General features: G+C 43.8%; 1 protein-coding gene across 1 annotated transcript in view; it reads right to left on the bottom strand.

Annotated features, from left to right (window-relative positions):
- Nucleotides 1–3,479: 3,479 nt before the first annotated feature.
- The window catches only part of SAXO1 (stabilizer of axonemal microtubules 1), a gene marked incomplete at its 5' end in the record, with an annotated part of 145,942 nt that continues 126,836 nt past the window's right edge, over nt 3,480–22,585 (bottom strand). Inside the window, 2 exons of the mRNA XM_007176788.2 lie at nt 3,480–4,483; nt 15,319–15,521. Of these exons, the coding sequence (XP_007176850.2) occupies nt 3,480–4,483; nt 15,319–15,521 (1,207 nt within the window). The remainder of the gene's footprint in view (nt 4,484–15,318; nt 15,522–22,585) is intronic.

Below are 22,585 nucleotides of genomic sequence, written 5' to 3'. Positions count from 1 at the left end.
CTCCAGAGCCCCATCCTCAGAGCATATTGGATTCTGCACTGGAGCAGGTTCCCTGCTTGGCCATAACTTTTCTTCGTGTTCGATTTTTGGTCTCTAATAATTTTTCTTTTATAACATGCTGAAAGCCTTGAAAACCCTGTGCTTTGGTAGGTGATTAAGCTCCCACATCATTCCCACAAATGAAAAATTCATGAAATAAATTATAAATGTGTGTGTATTTCAAGAGAAGGCAACGTGTTTGAAGTCTTCCATCATTGGAGCTTGTTGAATAGGATGCTATGGGGTATTAGAGCAGTGTGTGCACGCATGTGCATGTGTTTTCACAGCTGTTAAAGAATCTTTCTCCCACAAACTCTTATATGGGAGCCCAATACACAGAACTGATTACAAGAAGCTGCCATGGCAAAGCAGGGGAGGGGAATCAAGGCCCCATCTGCTCAGCTCACCTTCTCTCCCCCTTCTCGTGGCCCAAGTAACTTCCTAAAACGACATTTCCAGGGAGCACCGTTAGCGACCCTGCCTCGGAACAACTAAAAAGTAAATTTAACTATATGAAAAAAAGGAGGCACTTTAACTTTATAAAATATACAAAATTTAAAACATGAGCAGTTATCCTTACCTGCACACTTGTAAACACTGACCAATAAAATCACAGGTAAATTCAGCCAGGCGGAATTCAGCCATCACCACCACCGTCTTCACCACCACCGTCCTCATCCTCACCTATGTTTAATAAATTAAAGGTGAGCCAGGACTAAGTGACTGATACATACTCAATCATTCAATCCAAACAACAAAACCATGAGACCAGTATTGCTATTATCCACATTTTAAAGAATTGGACCAAGGTCTCATAGCTAGTGGGTGACAAGGGCCAAGATGCAAGCCCAGGTCTGCTGGACTCTCCTTGCACACTCTTAGTCATGGTGTTCCACTAGGACCCATAACAGCCACTTGTGTCCTTCTTTATGTGTTTTATGAATTTTTTTTACTTGCATTAACCACTTTCATAAGAAGGAGGACAGGTAGTAGAGGGATAGCCAACTCCTTAAGTCCTAAAGAGACAGGCAAGGCAGGGATGCCCTGGGTGGCTCACCTAGCCTGGGGTCACCACGGAGGTGACCCCAAATGTCCCAAAGGAAGGGCTCAGAGGAAATTTCTCACCCCAAGGGGACTCAGTGCTCCTGAATCTGCCAGGTCTGCACATCCTTCTTCAGCTTTTTCCCTTCTTACTCATCAGAAACATTAGAAAAGCTTATTAGTTTTGATATAACCACACACTATCATGTAACTATACTAAGAAGACGGGGGAGAGAAGGAAGGGATGTAAAAGAATTAATATTCCTAATCTACCAAAACAGACAATGTCTAAAATTGATGAGTCAGGGACTTCCCTCATGGTGCAGTGGTTAAGAATCCGCCTGCCAATGCAGGAGACACGGGTTCGATCCCTGGTCTGGGAAGATCCCACACGCCACGGAGCAACTAAGCCCGTGCGCCACAACTACTGAGCCTGCGCTCTAGAGCCCGCGAGTCACAACTACTGAGCCCGTGAGCCACAACTACTGAAGCCTGCGCCCTAGACCCCATGCTCCACAAAAAGAGACGCCACCCAATGAGAAGCCCACTCACCACAACTAGAGAAAGCCTGCACACAGCAATGAAGACCCAATGCAGCCAAAAAAAATAAATAAAAATAGTGAGAAAATATTTTTTAAACTTTTTTTTAGTTAAAAAAATAAAATTGATGAATCAACAGACAGCACTATATGTATATTATTTAGGAATTTGAAGGAAAATATTAGCAGAAACAGATCCAATAATTTACAATTGTTCTCTGGGGAAGTCATAGTAGAGGCCAAGGGGCAGCTACTTAAGAGACTGCTACATTTTTATAAGCATTTTAGCACCATTTGATTTTTCAAATCAAGTGCCAATATTTGATTTGTGAAAATGAAACAAAAATAATAAAACCTACCCTCCTAAGTGGTCTCCTTTAGCTTAATGGACTCCAGAAAGGAGTTCAAACAGACAGTGCGGTTTGATGTGGTTTGTGGAGCCATGCGATCTGAGCCACTGCAGATGGGGGGTGCCTGGTGTTGGGTGAAGAGCCCTGGATCTTGAAACAGAAGATCTGGGTTCCAATCCTGGCCTTGGTGCTCCAAGCTCTGTGGCTTTCAGCAAGCTGCATAATCTCTCTGAGCTTCTTTACCGCATAAGGGCAGGCATCCAGACCTGATATAACCAAGAGGATTAAATAATATAGATCCCAACCCAGTGAAGCAAACCTCGTGAGGAGAAAAGGGGTGGGGACCTGAATGTCTGGGCCAGGTAGATGAGAGCCATGGAAAGACAGACTTGGATAAGAGACATAGGTTTCTTGCCCATGAACAGGCACTGAGCTGAAATTTCCCCTCTCCCCTCCACACTGTTCCCCAGTTCTCTGAGACCATGGAGTATATTTTAGGGTTCCACAGACTCAAAAGAGAGGAGGGTATCCCAGGTGTCAATCTGCATCCCTCTGTATGAGGCTCACCCAGACCTTGAATCCATCTGATCCAGGCCTGGGCCCTCTTGAACAAAGTCCCTCCTTGACTCTTCTGAATTAAAAAAAAAAAAAATCTCCAAACTACTTAGCCTTAGGATCAAACCTTAGGCCCCAAAGAGAAACCTCCAGCCCTTTCTCCAGGACAGGATCCAGCTCACCACTGTGTCAAGCCTTGTGAGAGGTCTGGTCACAACTGTCATTTTAGGACAAGCAGGTCCAGGAACCAGCCCAAGTTGAGGCCATTTTTTCCAGGTTCTGAGCATTTAGAAGAGCTCACAGCTCAAGGGCCAGCTGCCGACTGGCAGACAACACTGCTCGTGCTCATATGTCATGATATGAAGAGGTAGAAAGATGCCCTGTGCAGCAGCCCTGGGCAGAGAGAACCCAAAACAAGACTCCAGATCAGGCCCAAGGCACTCCCACCAGGACGCGGAGGCAATGAGAGAGTCAGGCTGAAATCTCCCCGAAGGTTGCAAAGAACACAGCCTGCTCTCTGTGTAGACAGCATGTGGGGTGAACACACAGACCTGCAGATTCAATCCCCCCAAAATAAAGTTTATATTCTTCGGCACTTCATACTTGGCAAGGGTTAATCATAATGTCAATTAATACAATGATTAAATTAATAAAATACTTCTGGATGGGAAAAAAACCCTCAGAGACCAGCTTTGATTCCATGAGCACACGGTAAAGGACCCAAGAGGGGGAGACAGCAGAAGGAGGGTTAAGGGGACTAATTAGCCAGTGATTAAATGTCATTTTCCTTGAGTCAAGTGATTCTCATTTTATTCAAGTGTGCTGGAAACGATGGTGAAGATTTCTTTTTTTTCATTTTGGGGAATTCTTTTTTTTTTTTTTTTTTGTCCAACGAATAACTCAATCATCTGCTTTTAAAAGTAGTGTGCAATTTCTAAATTACAATCTTTAAAAATCAAGCTGACACTGTCAACTCCTGCTGGTTAGGATTTTCTGAATCACCTACAGAAAGACGGCTGCTCCGCCGAGAACCTGTCTGGGAAACTGGCCTGTATATTCTGTGCCCCAAAGCATCTGTTTCCTCAAAGATGTAGCCAGGAGGCTCAGGGTATGAAGCCAGGCACCTGCTCATTGCCTTAGGAGTAAAGCTGGTGGTATATGTGGTGTGGCCCTCCACAGGGATATCTCCTCGGGGGCCAGACCAGGGGGGCTTACAGCTTTTGGTAGTGATGGGAGGGCAGGGCACATAGTGGGCTCGTGTGGTGGTCAGGCAGTCCAAGGGCTCGGTGGGAAGGTTGAGCTGGGGGATGGGCTTGACTGGCTTGGTCTGCATGCTGGCCCACTGCTTATAGTCCTCTTTGGTCGTGGTGGAGCTTTCAAAGCGGCCACCCTTCTTGACCGAGAGCACCGGTCGGTAGGACTGAGCTGGGGCACCCTTAGGGTACGTGTAGTGGGCCCGCACTGTCGTCAGAAGGTCCATCTTTTCTTCAGGAGCAACAAAGGTGGCGGGAGCTTTGGAGAACATCTGGGGCGTTGGCCAAGCTTGGTACTTATCTCGAAATTCGGTGGTGTTAGAGAATGGCGTGTCTAGGGCACTAGGCCTGGCTGAAGGTTTCAAGCTCTTGGCTGGCTCTCCCATCAGGCCCCGGTATGACTCATTGTGAGTGGTAAGGCTTTCAATGGGGATTTCACAGGGTCTGAACTTCTCCGGCTCATACACATAGCGTTTCTCCATGGGGTGGGCCATGTAGCTCATCTTGTAGTTTGTCAGATCCTCCAGGGGGATGTTACAGAGCTTGAGTGCAGCCAGAGGCTTACAGCTCATGGTGTTCACCAGGCCCTTCATGGAGTAGTCATCCTGGTGTGTGGTTCGGCTATCAAACTTGGTGGACGCCGGCCGGTAGTTGCGTGGCAGACGAAGCATTTCTCGTCTTGGTTGGTTCCAGGGTAAATAATCAGCTGAAAATAAAGCAGAAGTGGTAATCACTCATAAATCCAGTCACTCAACCTGCATGTATTCCAAGAAGCCCCAAAGCCACAAGCCAATCTCCAGTGAGATGTTCCCTGAGACAAAGAACAGAGTAGATCCCTGCTACCACCTCAACCAAGGCCTTGGTGTTCCAACTTTGTGGTATTTGAGGGCTACTGTGCAGAAGAGACAAATTTATAGGAGTCTCATCATACCCACAATGCTGCATGCAGGGATTTTAGAGGGTCCACGGCCATGGGAGGATCCAGGGAATCGATTCCAACAGAGAAGTCCAACCGTTGGTTTACCCTGATCCAAGAACAGTTCCACTCCTCTAAGGGGAAGGTGGCCTCTGTGAATCAGCAAAGAGTGACTGGGAAGGTACATGCAGGGCAGTGAGACAGGGGGTTCACAACCCACCACTGCTGGGCCACCAGCCAGACCTACCAGGCCTCCCTGGTCATCTGTGGAGTGACAGCCATTAAGTCCCTATAATCCACACAAATCAAATATGGCACTCCAAGGGAATAAGGGCATTGTGTTGGCTAGCCAACTCTGAATCCACAGGGAATTCTCTTGCCTACAAGAGAATTTACCTCTTGCCTACAAGAGGTTTTTACAAAGAAAACAAAAACAGCTTCCCAGGAGTCTTTGAGGTATATAGCCAACACCAGTGGAGTCCACAGGCACACTTTCTTTAAACAGCTTTATTGAGGTATAATTTGTGTAACATAAAATGTACCATCGTTCATACACAATTCAATAACTTCTACAGAGTTGTGCAACTATCTATAATCAAAATCTAGTTATACTGAGTCACCTTGCTGTACAGCAGAAATTAACACAACATTGTAAATCAACTATACTTCAATAAAAAAATAAATTTTAAAAATCTATTTGTAAAACATTTCCATCAACCCAAAAACTATCAATCAAGCCCATCTGCAATCTTCATTCCCATCCCTGGGCAACCATTAATCAGTTCTTGGTCTCTATAAATGTGCTTTTTTCTGGACATTTCCTATAAATAGAATTGCACAATAGGTAGTGATTTGCATTGGCTTCATTCACTAAGCAAGTAATGGAGGTTTATCCCTGTCATAGCATATATCAGTTCACTCCTTTGTATTGTTGAATAGTACTAGAGTATATGGATATACCAAATTTTGTTTATCCATTCATCGGTTGATGGGCATTTGAGTTGTTTTCACCTTTTGGCTATTATGCAAATTTCTGCTATGAACATTGATAGACAAGTATTTGTGTGGATATATCTTTTCATTTCTCTTACATAGATACCAAGAAGCAGAATTGATAGGTTATATGTTAAATCTATGTTAACTTCTCAGGATACTGCAAACTCTTCCAAAGTGGGCGTGCCACTTTACATTCCTACCAGCAATGTATGAAGCTTCTCATTTCTCCACATCTTCAACACTTGTTATTATGGTTTGTTTTTTTAATTATAGACATTCTGTAGTGGGTGTTTAGTGGTATCTCGTCGTATTTTAATTTACATTTCCCTGATGACTGAAAATGTTGAGTATCTCTATATGTGCTTATTAGCCATTCATGTGTCTTTTTTGGTAAAATATCTACTCAAATCTTTTGCCCATTTTTTAAAACAGTTGTTTGTCTTATTTTTGAGTTATAAGAGTTATTTGCATATTCTAGATACAAGTCCAATAGCAGATATGTGATTTGTAAATATTTTTTCCCAGTCTATCACTTATCATTTCATTTTCTTGCTGGTATCTCTTGAAGCACACAGAGGTTTTGAATTTTCATAAAGTTCAGTTTTTTCCCTATGTCTTAGCCTAAAAGATTTAAAATTTTAGCTTTTACATTTAGGTTTCTAACACTTTTTGAGTTAATTTTTTAGTATGGTGTGAAGTAAGGCCTAAGCTCACTTTTCTGCATGTGGATATCTAATATGTCAGCACCATTTGTCAAAAAGACAAATTTTCAGCTCTTTTGGTTTGATTTTCACATATAAAATTTAGGATCACTTTGCCAATTTCTGCAACAACAAGAACAACAACAACAAGCCTGCTGGAATTTTGATAGGAATAGCATTAAATCTATAAATAAATTTGGGTGGAACTGTATCTTAACTGTATTGAATCTTCCAGTCTATGAACATGGACTCTCGCTACCTGTTTCCATATTATTTCTCTCAGCACTATTTTGTACTTTTCAGTGTACAAGTCTTACATTTATTTTTTTAAATTTATTACAAATATTTTATTCATTTTGAGGTTATTATGAAAACTGTCTTCTTAATTTTGTTTTCAGATTTTCAATGCTAATATATATTTTTTCAATGCTAATTTTTATATATTGCTCTTCAACACTGACACATTGATGAATTCATTCTAGTAGGGTTTTTGTGGATTCTTTAGGATTATCTTAACTGAGAATAAAGACAGATTTACTTCTTCCTTTCTAATCTAGATGCATTTATTTATTTGTTTTTCTTGCATTACTGCACTGGCTAGAACCTCCACTACAATGTTGAATAAAAGAGGTGAGAACTGCTATCCTAGCCATGTTCCCAATCTTAGGGGGAAAGCATTCAGTCTTTCCACATTAAGTATGATGTGAGCTATAGGGGTTTTTGTGGAAGCACTTTATCAGGCTGAGGAAGTTTCCTTCTATTCCTAGTTTCTTGAGAGCTTTTATGGGTATCAGATCTTGTCAAATGCTTTATCTGTGGCTTTCAATCATGTAGGTTTGTCTTTTACCTTATTAATATAGTATATTACATTAATTGATTTGCTGATGTTAAACCAATCTTGCACTCCTGGAATAAACCCCACAGTTTTATAATTATTGGTTCTGTAATTGTCTTTTAATTTAGAGAAAAGTATATATTTACCTATATAAGCAGTTTTATCAGTGTTCTTTATTCTTTGCATGGATTTGTGTTAACATTCAGTATCATTTTCTTTTAGCCTGAAGGACTTCCTTTATTATTTCTTGTAAGGCAAGTCAGTGAGCTACAAATTCACCCAGTCTTTGTTTATCTGGGAATATATTTTCCCATCATTTTTTTTAACATCTTCATTGGATTATAATTGCTTTACAGTGTTGTGTTAGTTTCTGCTGTATAACAAAGTGAATCAGCTATATGTATACATATATCCTCATATCCCCACCCCTTGCGTCTCCCTATCCCACCCCTCTAGGTGGTCACAAAGCACTGAGCTGGTCTCCCTGTGCTATGCAGCTGCTTCCCACTAGCTAGTTATTTTACATTTGGTGGTGTCTATATGTCTATGCCACTTTCTCACCTAGTTTCCCATCATTTGTGAAGCATAATCTTTAATAGTTATAGAATTCTTGGTTGACAGGTTTTTTTTTTTCCTTTCAGTACTTTGAGTATGTCACACCACTGTTTCTGATGAGAAGTTAGTTAGTTATTATTGCCATTTCCTTGTATGTTATAAGTTGTTTCTCTTTTGCTTTTTTCCAAATCTTTGGCTTTCAACAATTTGACTGTTATGTGAATAGGGGTGGATCTCCTTGCATTTATTCTCTTTGGATTGTGCTTCTTGGATGTGCAGATTAATATTTTTCATCAAATTTAACAGTTTTGACAATTAAATATTTTTCTGCCCCTTCTTCTTCTGGGCCTCCCATTATCTGTCTGTTGGTACACTTAATGGTATCTCACAAGTCTCCGAGTTCATTTTTCTCAATTTTTTCTCATTCTTCAGATTGGATAATCTCTACTGAGACCTCCATTTTCATGGATTCTTTCTTCTGTCAGCTCAAATCTGCTATTAAGCACCTCTAATGAATTTTTTTATTTTGATTATTGTCCTTCCAATTGCAGAGTTTTCATTCAATTATTTTTAGGATTTCCCATTATAGTATTCTCTATTTGATTGGAAATTGTTGTTATATTTCCCTTTATTTCTTTAAGCATGGTTTCCTGTTGTTCTTTGAACATATTTATAATAGCTACTTTGAAATATCTGTCTGCTAGGTCTAACATCTGGGCCTCTTCAGAGATAGTTTCTATTAACTGCTTTTTTCCTGGATCACACTTCCCTGTTTCTTTTTATGCCTCATCATTTTTTGTTAAAAACTCAACACTTTGGACAATATGCCGCAGCAACCCTGGATTCTGATCTTGCACTGGGAATAGTTTTTGCTGTTTGTTTAGTGACCTGTCTCAGTAATTCTGCAGAGTCTTATCTCCCCTGCAATGTGCAGCCACTGATGTTTTTGCTGAGTTTTTTCTTTTTAATTGATTTTATTTTTAAGCCTAGGTTCCTAAGAGCCACCCTCTATCAGCATAGTTTAGCAATCAGCCTATGATTAACCAGAAGTTACACTTAATCACCTTAAGCCACTAAGGCTTTCACCATTTGCTAATGGATCTGTGTGTGGGTTGGAGAATATAGTCAAAGATCAGGCAGTTAACAAGTCTTCCCTGGCTTTTATTTTCTGCTGGGCTGTCTCTTGTCTCCTCTGCACATGCACCAGGCATCATATTCAGCCAGGAAAGATGAGTAAATAACTAGACCCTTTCTCTGATCTCTTGAGCCTGCACACTGCCTTGCCCATATGCACAGTCTTCCAGACCACCAGGAATATGTATGAGCTTATCAAGGCCTACTCTGTGTCTGTCTCATACTCTGGATCTCTTTGGTAAATTTCTGACTGTTCTACTGGACTGTTGCTTGCTTCAAGCAGTACTGCAACCTCAGACTAACTGCATAAGTTGTCTTCCCTGGTTGTTTTGCCATTAATACCACTATTGTTTTTATTGGAATGCCTGGGTATGTACTTTACTCCAATCAGCCCCCATTGGCAGCAGAGCATCTGGTTTTCACAGCCCAGCCTGCCCAGGCAGAACTACCACACGGATGGAACTTGGGGGAGGGGTGATGGAAGCAGCCCCAGGATAAAACACCACACACCCCCACTGTTCATAACAAGGTTTAGTAGTTTTTCTTGAATAAATGGTTCTCAATTTGTTGTATGCCTTTGGTTGACTTCCAGAGTCCTAAAATGGTTGGTTTTTTACTATTTTGTTGCTTTTTTGGGAAGAGAATTTGTCAAGCGCCTCACTCTACCACTCTGTAAGGCCTGACATACCCACCCCCCAGGCACACTCTTAAGCTTATTTTAGGCTAATAATACTACCAACTATTTATTTTAAATTGGCTTCATTTTAATTGAAAACCTAATCTTTCTCCAAGAGCCATTAATGGCTCTATCAGCATCTTGAAAGCATTAGGGGGCCTTACAGGGAACCATCTCGCTGAATATAAACCACATGTTTCCCCCTCAGACTTTAAGTCTCACTGAAATGGGGTCATCTACCTGTAGATGCCTACACACTGCCTCAAGGTGCATGGCGGTGGGTAGGACAGGGTTTTCTGGCCCTCCTCTGTGACGGATGAAGTGTTAAGAAAACAGGTTCCTAAACTGAAAGTTGCCTCATGTGATTTCTGATACCCAACAATACAGTTGAAACCACATTATTATCTAACCTCCTAACTTCCTCCACCCAGCATATATTACAAAAAACCTCCACAGGACCCTGAAAACCTCAGAATTGCACATGACAAACGATTCACACGCCTGAAAAGCCACCAGTAAAAGCCCTTCAGGGCCAGAGTGTCATGTGCATAATTGGCAAGAACTTCTTTAAAAGAGATTCCATTCAATAATGTGCCTTTAAAAAAAAAAAAAAAAAACTTAGCTAAACCTAAAGCTGAGTATCAACTAATTACACTCTCAATCTTTCCAATTGCACAGTGTTTTGAAAATGTCAAAATTACAACCAAATGCTACTGGAGCATATATTACAGGTGGTTTTCTGCAGCCCAGGGAAGGCGCTGGCCATAAGAGTAGTAAGAGAAAACTTTGAATATTTTTCCTATGGAACGATAGTAAGCAGAGCATATAGACATAATATAGATGCACCCATTGAAATACATATATTTAATGACCTTGGTCTTTGATTTCTTTTTTCCACAAGAGAAACAAGTCATCAAATGAGTGATAAACCAAGAGATAAGGCAAGGATGTGGACCCTCGAAGATGCATGAGGTTGTGCAGGACCAACCAAAGGGCAGAGTAAATGTCATGGGTCTTCTCTAACCTTCACTCCTGCTCTTGGCCTGCACCCACAGAGTAACAGACCTGGTGGGGATTTGTGCAAATCTAATGCCAAACGGTGTCACCTGGAGCCCTTGTAAACAGTGATCCAGAACAATTCGTTCATTTATTCCCTCACTAAACACATCTTTGTTGCTGCATCTCCGGTGCTAAAAACTGTGAGTACATGTTTGGCATTCAAGACCAAGTTTTGGAAGCCACTATATCATATAGGTGTAATGGAAAAAATAAACCACTGAGATTATATGATATGGCAAGTATTATTCAAAAAACTAGTAAGACACATAGGTCGCAAACTGACACCTATAGGTGAATTCTAATGACAAATATGTTTTCTTTGACTACAAACTGATTTGTTTCTTTTTAAACCTGAATTTCAGAGGAGAACTATGAAATCCACCCTCAAGTACATATGTAGCCAGAATAAAACCAAAGGGTCGGGACTTCCCTGGTGGCACCGTGGTTAAGAATCTGCCTGCCAATGCAGGGGACACGGGTTTGATCCCTGGTCAGGGAAGATGCCACATGCCATGGAGCAACTAAGCCTGTGTGCCACAACTACTGAGCCTGTGCTCTAGAGCCAGCAAGCCACAACTACTGGAGCCCATGCACCAAAACTACTGAAGCCCACACGCCTAGAGCCCGTGCTCCACGACAAGAGAAGCCACCGCAATGAGAAGCCCACACACTGCAACGAAGAGTAGCCCGCACTCGCCGCAACTAGAGAAAGCCCATGTGCAGCAACAAAGACCCAACACAGCCAAAAATTTTTTAAAAAAAGAAAAAAAAGAATCTGCCTGCCAATGAAGGGGACATGAGTTCAATCCCTGGGCCAGGAAGATCCCACATGCTGCAGAGCAACTAAGCCCATGCACCACAACTACTGAGCCTGCATGCCGCAACTACTGAGCCCACATGCTGCAACTACTGAAGCCCGCGCACCTAGAGCCTGTGCTCTGCCACAAGAGAAACCACTGCAATGAGAATCCCGTGCACCCCAGCGAAGAGTAGCCCCCGCTCGCCGCAACTGGAGAAAGCCCGCGCACAGCAACCAAGACCCAACGCAGACAAAAATAAATTAAAAAAAAAAAACCAAAGGGTCTAAGCATGCCTGGTTCAGAAGAGTACTGTTGCTACTTCACTGGTATACATTCATTAAATATGTGTAAGTAGATAACAGTTAACAGGTGCCAGAAGTTTAAGAAAAATAAAAGAGAAGAAAATAGGGTTTTCTCAATCTTAACTTTCTCAGTAGGGAAAAGTCAGCCATGATTCAGTTTTAGCAGCGGAATATTGTTCTCTGGTTTGCAGAGGGCAATTTGAGATGTAACTGTTTGGAGAAGGGGAGGAATATGGGAGAGCTGGAGGTAGGAGAGATTAAAACTTAAGTATTAGATTGTTGTTTTTTTTTTCTGTGTGTTGATTTTGAGGGGTGAGTATTCTGTGGGAGGAAGTGGGGGGACTTTCCTTAAAATAACACCACTAGGCTACTCCATCCTTGCCAACCCCTAAGGAAAGCAAGGAGCATTTCTCACCCGTAGACCTCTCCTTGCACGTAGGGCAAGGCGGGGAAGGAAAACTGAGCTGAGCAGGCAGTTGTTCTGAAGAATCTCTAACTATTCCAAGATTTGTAAATCCAGGCAGCCCATAGGGAGGATGTAGAAAGTAGAGGATGTAGTTGGATGAGCCCTACCAAGTCCCTGCCCCCTCCCCCGGTGAAGGCAAGTGCTCACTCCGGCTTTGTTTTTTCCTGCTGCCCAGTGTCCATTTTTGGCCCTCCTGTAAACACTGGATGAAAAGGGAGACAAACGAGCCCTGCAGAGGCCTGAGTGCCACCCCACCACACGCCTGGTTGTGCTGACCCCTTAGTAAAACATCTGCTATGGTGCCTGCTTTGTTGAGGGTAACGGGCAAAGAAAAAGATCCCTGCCCTCCAGGAGCTTGCAGTCTAGCCAAGGAGACAAATGTTAAACAAAATTACAAAATGAATTACAAAACAAGGGAGTACAAGACACTCTTAGAGCACCTAACAGGGTGTGTTTGGTCTGGCACGGGGGGAAGGTCTGGGACTCCCTCTCAAGGTGTGATCCTTCCGCCACTCGCTGAAGGATGATGCTGGACCGGAGACAGGAGGACAGCTCTCTAAAGAGGGAAGAGCAGTGCAAATGCCCTGAGACAGAAAAGAAATGGAGCAAAGGAACTGAAAGAAGTTCCTGTGGCCGGAGCAGAGGGGCTCAGGGAGAAGGAACCAAATCTGCAAGGAAGCAGAGGAGTTGGTAAAGGTGTGGGATTTTATCCTAACAGCCATAATAATTACTTAAGGAGTTTTAGGCAGAGGTCATGTGAGACTGACGTCTGCAAAAGCCCTCTCTGCTTCCATTCTGTGGATAACGGAGATGAGCTGACAAGGTCGGAGCGATGCTCAGGCCCATGTCCAGGTGTAGACATGGAGAAGACAGGGTTCAGTTGCTGCTAGGAGGAAGCAACCGCAGGACAGAAGAGAGAGGGAGTAAGAGACGGGCTGCAGTGATATAACGTGGAATAGGCTGTATGACAGGCACAGGCGGGGCTGACGCTGAGAAGGAAGGTTGAGGCATCAGTGGGCTGGAGATCCCAGTGAAGCCAAGGACTGCCAAGGTGGGCGTAAATAGGGGAGCAAGCCAGAAGGACCCGACGGTGGAGGGCGCGAAGGTGGAGCCATGTAGGGGTATGACAATATCCAGAATGTGGCTTGGCAGAAGGCGGCTACAGAAGCGTGGAAGAGGACGACTCTGAAGGTAAGAAAGTAAAAGGACGCACACACACACACACACACACACACACAAACACACACACACACACACACACACACACAAAGAAAGAAAAAGCAGAGAAGCTAAGCCACATGCAGAATCTTCAAGAATAATAGATTTAGAGCTCCTGGAAGGGCTTCAGGAAGATTCCTACACCCCCTCAAGCCTCCCCACCTCCCCTTGGCTAAGTGTTTGGCATGGCTAAGTAAAAGCCATTATCATCACAATCACATAGACACCCACAGACATGTGACAGGAACAGTTTAGCACAGGAACAGTTTAGCACATACTTTTAAGGCAGCCACGTGCATCGTAAGCAGCAAAGTTAATGGTCACAAAGCGGGCCTCCATCCCCAAGCTCTCGGCCCTGCAGCTCGTGCTCCACGGAGTGAGCGACACGCTGCCTGCGCTACCACACCCACCACTCCACACCCTCTCTCTCCTACTAGACCATCAAGTCAAGGGCAGGTCGTTATGCTTCCTGCACAGTTCCCAATACCATGCCTGGAATGCAGGAGGTGCTCAATGAACAACGCAATCGTCCCATTAAAATGAAGTTCAAAACTGGCAAAACTAATTTATGAAGTTAAAAGTCAGCATAATGGTTCTATCCTGGGTGGAAATGGTAACTGGAAGGGAGTATCAATGCTATATGTCTTGATCTGCCTCCTGTTTCCACGTGTATTTACTTAAAATTCACTGGTCTGTATCATTATGTATTTGTACATTTTTTCTGTATGTTACTTTTTCATAATTTTTTTAATGAACCAATCTATCAGTCAGTGGTGGAACCCAACTAAGCTTAAACTTGAAATGCTTCCCTCATATAGGATGGGAACGGCAAACTGAGGCAGGGGTTGGCAGGTATTTTCTGTAAGCGGCCAGATATTAAATGTGTTAGACCTCGCATGCCATATGGTCTCTGTCTCAGCTCCTCAGCTTTGCTGCTGTAGCACAAACGTAGCCATAGATAACAGAGAAACCAAATGGGTGTGGCTGTGTTCCAGCAAAACACAGTCATGATACTGAACTTTGAATTTCACTTACTATCCACATGTTCTAAAGTAATAGTCTTTTTCTCATTTTTTTTTAAGCATTCAAAAATTTAAAAAGCATTCTTAGCTCCCTAGCTGTACAGAAACAGGCTGCAGGCCAGATTTGGCCACAAAAAGTACTCTGCCCAGCACTATTTACAATAGCCAGGACATGGAAGCAACCTAAGTGGCCATCGACAGATGAATGGATAAAGAAGATGTGGCACATATATACAATGGAATATTACTCAGCCATAAAAAGAAACAAAATTGAGTTATTTGTAACGAGGTAGATGGACCTAGAGTCTGTCATACAGAGTGAAGTAAGTCAGAAAGAGAAAAACAAACACCATATGCTAACATACGTATATGGAATCTAAAAAAAAAAGACGGTTCTGAAGAACCTAGGGGCAGGACAGGAATAAAGATGCAGACATAGAGAATGGACTTGAGGACACGAGGAGGGGGAAGGGTAAGCTGGGATGAAGTGAGAGAGTGGCATGGACTTATATACACTACCAAATGTAAAATAGATAGCTAGTGGGAAGCAGCCGCATAGCACAGGGAGATCAGCTCGGTGTTTTGTGACCACCTAGAGGGGTGGGATAGGGAGGGTGGGAGGGAGACGCAAGAGGGAGGGGATATGGGGATATATGTATACATATAGCTGATTCACACTGTTATACAGCAGAAACTAACACAACATTGTAAAGCAATTATACTCCAATAAAGATGTTTAAAAAAAAAAAGTACTCTGCACAACCTCTGCGCTGAGGGGGTGTGTGTATAAAACCCATTTCCTGGCCAGCACTCAGGCTCAGCCCGTCCTTCCCCCAACCTGCCCCTCAAGCACTCTCCCACCTTTATAAGTAGGCAGACACTCCATCTTGTCCCCGCATGGATATTTACTGTCCCGAGGTTTGATGGGGTCCACTCGACTGACAGGGTACGGGTTGTAATCTTGTTTATGCGACGTGAGCAGATCCATATTCTCTCCACTTGGGACAAACGGGTTGGGCTGGTGGATCTTCACCGGTAACACCTTGTGAGGCCCAAAATCTCTCCTGTAAGGAAAATAAGCACACATCTTGGGGGCCCTTGCCTTGGAATAAGGCTCATGGTTTCCATTCAACCCAGTTCTACAAATGCTTGCTGAGAAGTCATCCTCTCCTCTATCCCTTAACCGCTCTTCCTCCTGTTTCCCACTTTCGAGAGAGATACCGCCATTCACTCCTCTCTCAAGTCAGATGCCTTCATGGTCCAGTCGTTCACCAGGTGTGCCCACCTCACCAGCTCACCGGTGTGTCTCTCCCCCTCAGTTCAGACCCTGACCATTTCTCATGTGGGTCATGTGATAACCCATCCCCCGGGCTTCCTGCATCGTTCCCGCCTCTCCTACTTCTATCCTCATAGTGAGGTCAAAATCAACTCTCTAAAACTAAAATTGTACCCTTTCACTCCTCAGCTTAAAAATCTTCCAGATAAAACCCAACTTTCCAGCATAGTATGCAAGCCTTCCTGGACCTGCCTCGGCCTCCTCCCCAGCCACAGCTGCCCCCTCTCTCTCCCACTTCCCACGCACATTCCACCTCAGCCACCCTGGACCCCTGGGAAGGTCTCCCCTGTGCTGCTCTCTCCACCGCCCTCCCCCAACCTGTTCACTGTGGAGCTAACTTCTATTTTTCAGGTCCCACCACCTCCTTCTCTGTGCTCCCAATAGCTCCTGCTAAGATGTATCTAGTGCCTCTATTCGATCTCACAGAAAACCCAGTAGAAAAGGCCAATAAATGGAGGCAATGAACCTTTCACTTCTCAGCTCTCTGGCATCAGCACCCCCATTATTTCAGGATATATGAAAACAATGGCATAGGAAAAGCATGACACTCTTTACTAAAGAGTTTAAGAAGCGCTCTCTTCCCAAAGCATCCCACAGTTCTAAAAAGGCCAAGATGCTACTGCACCACCACCACGAAGCACCCTGCAGCACCAGGGCTCAGCCTGGGCACCCACTGCCTACCCGGGCTGTCTCCGCCTCCCACTGCCCAGGGAAAACCCTCTTCAGCTAACATTCCCCCCATCCTCCGAGAACTTCTGCTTTACACAATGGCCGGTTTTTGCCTGAAACCCATTTATCCAACTGGACAAGAGGAAGGTAGGTTTTCCCTGATGGTGCTTGCCAAAACAACCTCACCAAGGGAAGGGGAAGGCTTCCGGACAGGAAGACATCAGGCCCGAACACCAATAAAACCTGCTTCCTGGCCAAAATGCGGAGCAGCATTACCGAGCCATGCTTGACTAGCAGAGGTGACACGCTCCACTGTAACCTGTCTTGCATGAATTATACACATGGTTGTCGATAAACCCAAACCGGGGCCTGAAAATGTTTGCTGGGATGGGAGGAGGGAGTTAGGAAGCCGGAGAATTAGTCTCTCTAGGGCTCAAAGGGGGAAATAGGAGATGCTTCGGTTGAACTCCCTGTAATACCCTCTGGGTAGGTTTAAAAATACATCTCAGCAGCAGTTACCGGACCTGCAGCCTGGGCTGCCTTCTCGGGGGCCCCATGTTGGCAAATGGCAAGAGGAAGCCGAGTGACCTGAGGCGGCCGGAAGCTGACTGTGTAAGTCAGGGTTGATGGGGGGAATGGGCTAAACAAGAACCCAAGAATCAACTCCACGCTCCTACCCTTCTTAGTGCGCAAGTACCTCACGCTGGCGTCTGTTCAGTGCTAAACCAACTGCAGCAGGGAACTAGAAGCGTCAGGCCCTAGGCTTCAGAGAGAAATGGAAATGCCCAGAAAACCCTGGCTGAAAACCAGTTAACTGCAAAGTGGCTTTCGTCAGAAAGTCTCTGTTCTCAGGGAAGGGCTCCTGGGGGGAGGTGGCTCTCCTCACTCCCCAAAGGGGCGGAGTGGGGTTGGAAGCAGCCTGAGACCACACAGCTCCGTACAAACTTGTCTTCACTGACGGCTACCCAAGGGTTCAGCCCTCTTTGCTTCCAACAAAGGAGGTACCAGGGTTCAGCCCTCTTTGCTTCCAACAAAGGAGGTACCAGGGGATACCAGGGGCAGGCACTGAGAACCAAAGCTGAATGCCCAAGTTGCCCCGTGGAGCCCTCTGAAGCCCAGAGCAGCCAGGAGCGCTTTCCTGTCATGGCCCTGTCGCACCCTGGAACCCTGCACACAGCCCACAACGTTCTCTTCTGCTGTTACTTCTACTGAGGGAACCAACTTCCCCCGAGAGATACTGCAGGAACCTTCCTATAAGGCCTGCCAAGCTCTCTGGCAACTAAAACGTGCTTAATGCCCCCATTTCCTGCTGCTACAAGAAAAGAACAGATAAATGCCCACAACCAAACTCACCAATTCATGGACTTTCCTGAAGCTGGTTTCTCAAAAGCAAAATGTGATGCAGCAAAATCCTTACTTACCACGTTCAGGGAATGAAATTGTTAACTGAATCTCCTTCTCTGACAAAAAATTTAAGTTATTGTAATGAAAGTACATTTATGGGTTGAATTTACTGAGGTAGTGATCTACCTCTGAAGAGAGGAAAGAAGTTTAAAGTTTAATTCATTTCTCTTCCACCCAAAATTATTTACTGTGGCTTAAGGGTGAATTTAATCAGAATTTATGTGTTTTCTCATTATGTTTTTATGTTCAGAACATTCACTGAAACCTATCATTAACCACAACATAACTGCAGGTCCCCAACCTCACATAATCTTACAGCCTTTAAGCTCACGTAAAAGAAAAATATTTTATCCTTCCCAGAAATTGCTCAAATTTAGTAGCTTTTTTTTTTGTTTAAGAACACTCCCTTCTCTTCCTGTGGTACATTTCCTAGTCCCTGTGCCCATTCTGACTATGAACCAAAAAAAAAATTGGTCAAAGATGTTAAGTTTCTTTTAGGTGCATAGCCATAAAAGTTATCTAGTATGGAAAGCCCCGAGTTAAACTCCGAGTTAAGTAAAGGTTAAAGAGAACCTGCTGGGAAGCCATAACAATTTGACTTCCCATCATTAGGCAAAATTAAAGAAAGGCATTTGACAAGAGTCTGGCAAAAGGAAAGAAACTGTAACGTAACAGCTAACTAGGGTCATGAGCCTGGAAGAGGGAAAAGGATATTTTCATCATGATAAAGAGGATACGCAATACTTTTTTTTTAATCTATTTTTAACGTTTATCTACACAAACTTCAGAATTTGTGAGTATGCCCAGATAGTTCATCATATTAAATGGAATCCATTTTAAGAAGAGCTCCTGCCTGGAAATTAACCCATGAACTTATGATCAATTAATCTACAACAAAGGAGGCCAGGATATACAATAAAGAAAAGACAGTCTCTTCAATAAGTGGTGCTGGGAAAACTGGACAGCTACATGTAAAAGAATGAAGTTAGAACATTCTCTAACACCATATACAAAAATAAGCTCAAAATGGATTAAAGACCTAAATGTAAGACCAGAAACCATAAAACTCATAGAAGGAAACATAGGCAGAACACTCTTTGATATAAATCGTAGCAATATTTTTTTTGGATCTGTCTCCTAAAGCAAAGGAAATAAAAACAAAAATAAACACACGGGACCTAATTAAACTCAAAAGCTTTTACACAGCAAAGGAAACCACCGACAAAACAAAAAGATAACCTATGAAATGGGAGAAAATATTTTCAAATGATATGAGCAGTAAGGGGGGTTAATATCCAACATATATAAACAGCTCATATAACATCAAAAAAAACCCCAAAAAGCCTGATTAAAAAATGGGCAGAAGCCCTGAATAGACATTTTTCCAAAGAAGACATGCAGATGGCCAACAGGCACACAAAGAGATGCTCAAAACTGCTAATGATCAGGGAAATGCAAATCAAAACCACAATGAAATATCACGTCACACCTGTCAGAATGACTATCATCAAACAGAACACAAGTAACAAATGTCAGAGAGGATGTGGAAAAAAGGGAACCCTTGTACACTGTTGGTGGGAATGTAAATTGGTACAGCCACTGCAGAAAACAGTATGTAGGTTTCTCAAAAAACTAAAAATAGAACTACCATATGACCCAGCAATTCCACTCCTGGGTATATATTTGAAAGAAATAAAAACACGAATTCAAAAAGATACATGCACATCAATGTTCATAGCAGCAGTATTTACAATTGCCAAGATATGGAAGCAACCTAAGTGTCAAACAACAGAGGAATGGATGAAGAAGATGTGGTACATATATACAATGGAACACTACTCAGCCATGAAAAAGAATGAAACTGCCATTTGCAGCAACATGGATGCAGCTAGAGATTACCATACTAAGTGAAGTCAAAAAGAGAAAGACAAATACCATATGATATCACTTATATGTAGAATCTAAAATATGACACAAATGAACCTAGCTATGAAACAGAAACAATCACAGATATAGAGAACAGGCTGGTGGTTGCCAAGGGGGAGAGGGTTGGGGGAGGGATGGAGTGGGAGGTTGGGAGGGACTCTGAAGGGTCGGGCGAGAGGCCTCTGCATTTGGCACCCTATGCGCAAGTGAAACTAGATGATGCACAAAGGAAAAGAAAAAAAAGGTTCTGCTGTTTGCCTTCTGCCACAAGAGTAGCATGTCCCCAAAAGGAGCTTCTCTTTGACTCTGGTACTCCAGAATAAGAAGACCTCTGGAACAGAGTAGCCAATATGTAGCAACTGCCATGCAAGACTTAATGACAAAAACACAATCTGGGGGGACCTTCAAGATGGCGGAGGACTAACACATGGAGATCACCTTCCTCCCCACAAATACATCAAAAATACATCTACATGTGAAACAACTCCTACAGAACACCTACTGAATGCCGGCAGAAGACCTCAGACCTCCCAAAAGGCAAGAAACTCCCCACATACCTGGGTAGGGCAAAAGAAAAAAGAAAAAACAGAGACAAAAGAATAGGGACAGGACCTGCACCAGTGGGAGGGAGCTGTGAAAGAGGAAAAGTTTCCACACACTAGGAAGCCCCTTCACTGGCAGAGATGGGGGGTGGCGAGGGGAAGCTTCAGAGCCACGGAGGAGAGCACAGCAACAGAGGTGCAGAGGGCAAAGCGGAGAGATTCCCGCACAGAGGATTGGTGCCAACCAGCACTCACCAGCCCGAGAGGCTTGTCTGCTCACCCGCCAGGGTGGGTGGGGGCTGGTAGCTGAGGCTTGGGCTTCAGAGGTCAGATCCCAGGGAGAGGACTGGGGTTGGCTGAGTAAAGACATGTCTGAAGGGGGCCAGTGCACCACAGCTAGCCAGGAGGGAGTCCGGGAAAAAGTCTGGACCTGCCTGTTTCGCAGTGCGCGAGGAGAGGGGATTCCTTCCCCATGTGCCCACAGAAGGCAGAGCACCGCCTAAGCGAGCACCAGAGATGGTCGTGAGCCATGGCTATCAGCTCAGACCCCAGAGACAGGCATGAAACGCTAACACTGCTGCTGCTGTGCAGCATGCCACTGCCAGGGTCCCGAGATCCAGGGACAACTTCCCCAGGAGAACACACAGTGCGCCTCAGGTTGTTGCAATGTCACGTCGGCCTCTGCTGCCGCAGTCTCACCCTGCATTCCGTAACCCTCCCTCCCCCCAGCCTGAGAAAGCAAGAGAGTCCTAATCAGCTACTGCTTTAACCCCCTCCTGTCTGGGCGGGAAACATGCCTGAGGGTGACCTACACGCAGAGGCGGGGCCAAAACCAAAGCTGAACCCCAGGAGCTGTGCGAACAAAGAAGAGAAAGGGAAATTTCTCCGTGCAGCCTCAGGAGCAGCGGATTAAATCCCCACAATCAACTTAATGTACCCTGCATCTGTTGAATACCTTAATAGACAACGAATTGTCCCAAAATTGAGGCAGTGGACTTTGGGAGCAACTGTAGACTTGGGGTTTGCTGTCTGCAACTGATTTGTTTCTGATTTTTATGTTTATCTTAGTTTAGTTTTTAGTGCTTGTTACCATTGGTGGATTTGTTTATTGGTTTGGTTGCTCTCTTCTTTTTATTTTTTTTTCCTTTTCTTTTTTTTATTTTATTATTATTTTTTTAATTTCTTTTTTCTTCCTTTTTTTTCTTCCTTTTCTTCTAAGCTGTGTGGCTAACAGGGTCTTGGTTTTCCGGCCGGATGTCAGGCCTGAGCCTCCAATGTGGGAGAGCAGAGTCCAGGACATTGGACCACCAGAGACCTCATGGCCCCACGTAATATCAATCAGCAAGAGCTCTCCCAGAGATCTCTGTCTCAATACTAAGACCCAGCTCCACCCAGCGGTCAGCAAGCTCCAGTGCTGGACTCCCCATGCCAAACAACTAGCAAGACAGGAACACAAACCCACCCACTAGTACAGAGGCGGCCTAAAATCATACTAAGTTCACAGACACCCCAAAACACACCACCAGATGTGGTCCTGCCCACCAGAAAGACAAGATCCAGCCCCACTCACCAGAACACAGGCGCCAGTCCCCGCCACCAGGAAGCCTACACAAGCCACTGAACCAACCTCACCCACAGGCGACAGCCACCAAAAACAACAGGAACTATGAACCTGCAGCCTGAGAAAAGGAGACCCCAAACACAGTAAGTTAAACAAAATGAGAAGACAGAGAAACATGCAGCAGATGAAGGAGCAAGGTAAACACTTACCAGACCAAACAAATGAAGAGGAAATAGGCAGTCTACCTGAAAAAGAACTCAGAATAATGATAGTAAAGATGTCCAAATCTTGGAAATGGAGAAAATACAAGAAATGTTTAACAAGGACCTAGAAGAACGAAAGAGCAAACAAACAATTATGCACAACACAATAAATGAAATTTAAAAATTCTCTAGAAGGAATCAATATCAGAATAACTGAGGCAGAAGAACAGATAAGTGACCTGGAAGATAAAACAATAGAAATAACTGTCACAGAGCAGAATAAAGAAAAAAGAATGAAAAGAATTGAGGACAGTCTCAGAGACCTCGGGGACAACATTAAATGCACTAACATTCAAATTATAGGGGTCCCAGAAGAAGAAGAGAAAAAGAAAGGGTCTGAGAAAACATTTCAAGAGATTATACTTGAAAACTTCCCTAACATGGGAAAGGAAATAGTCAATCAAGTCCAGTAAGCACAGAGAATCCC

The sequence above is a fragment of the Balaenoptera acutorostrata genome, chromosome 6, assembly GCF_949987535.1.
Source record: "Balaenoptera acutorostrata chromosome 6, mBalAcu1.1, whole genome shotgun sequence".
Classification (NCBI taxonomy): domain Eukaryota; kingdom Metazoa; phylum Chordata; class Mammalia; order Artiodactyla; family Balaenopteridae; genus Balaenoptera; species Balaenoptera acutorostrata.
This window is presented reverse-complemented; position numbering and strand designations above follow the sequence as displayed.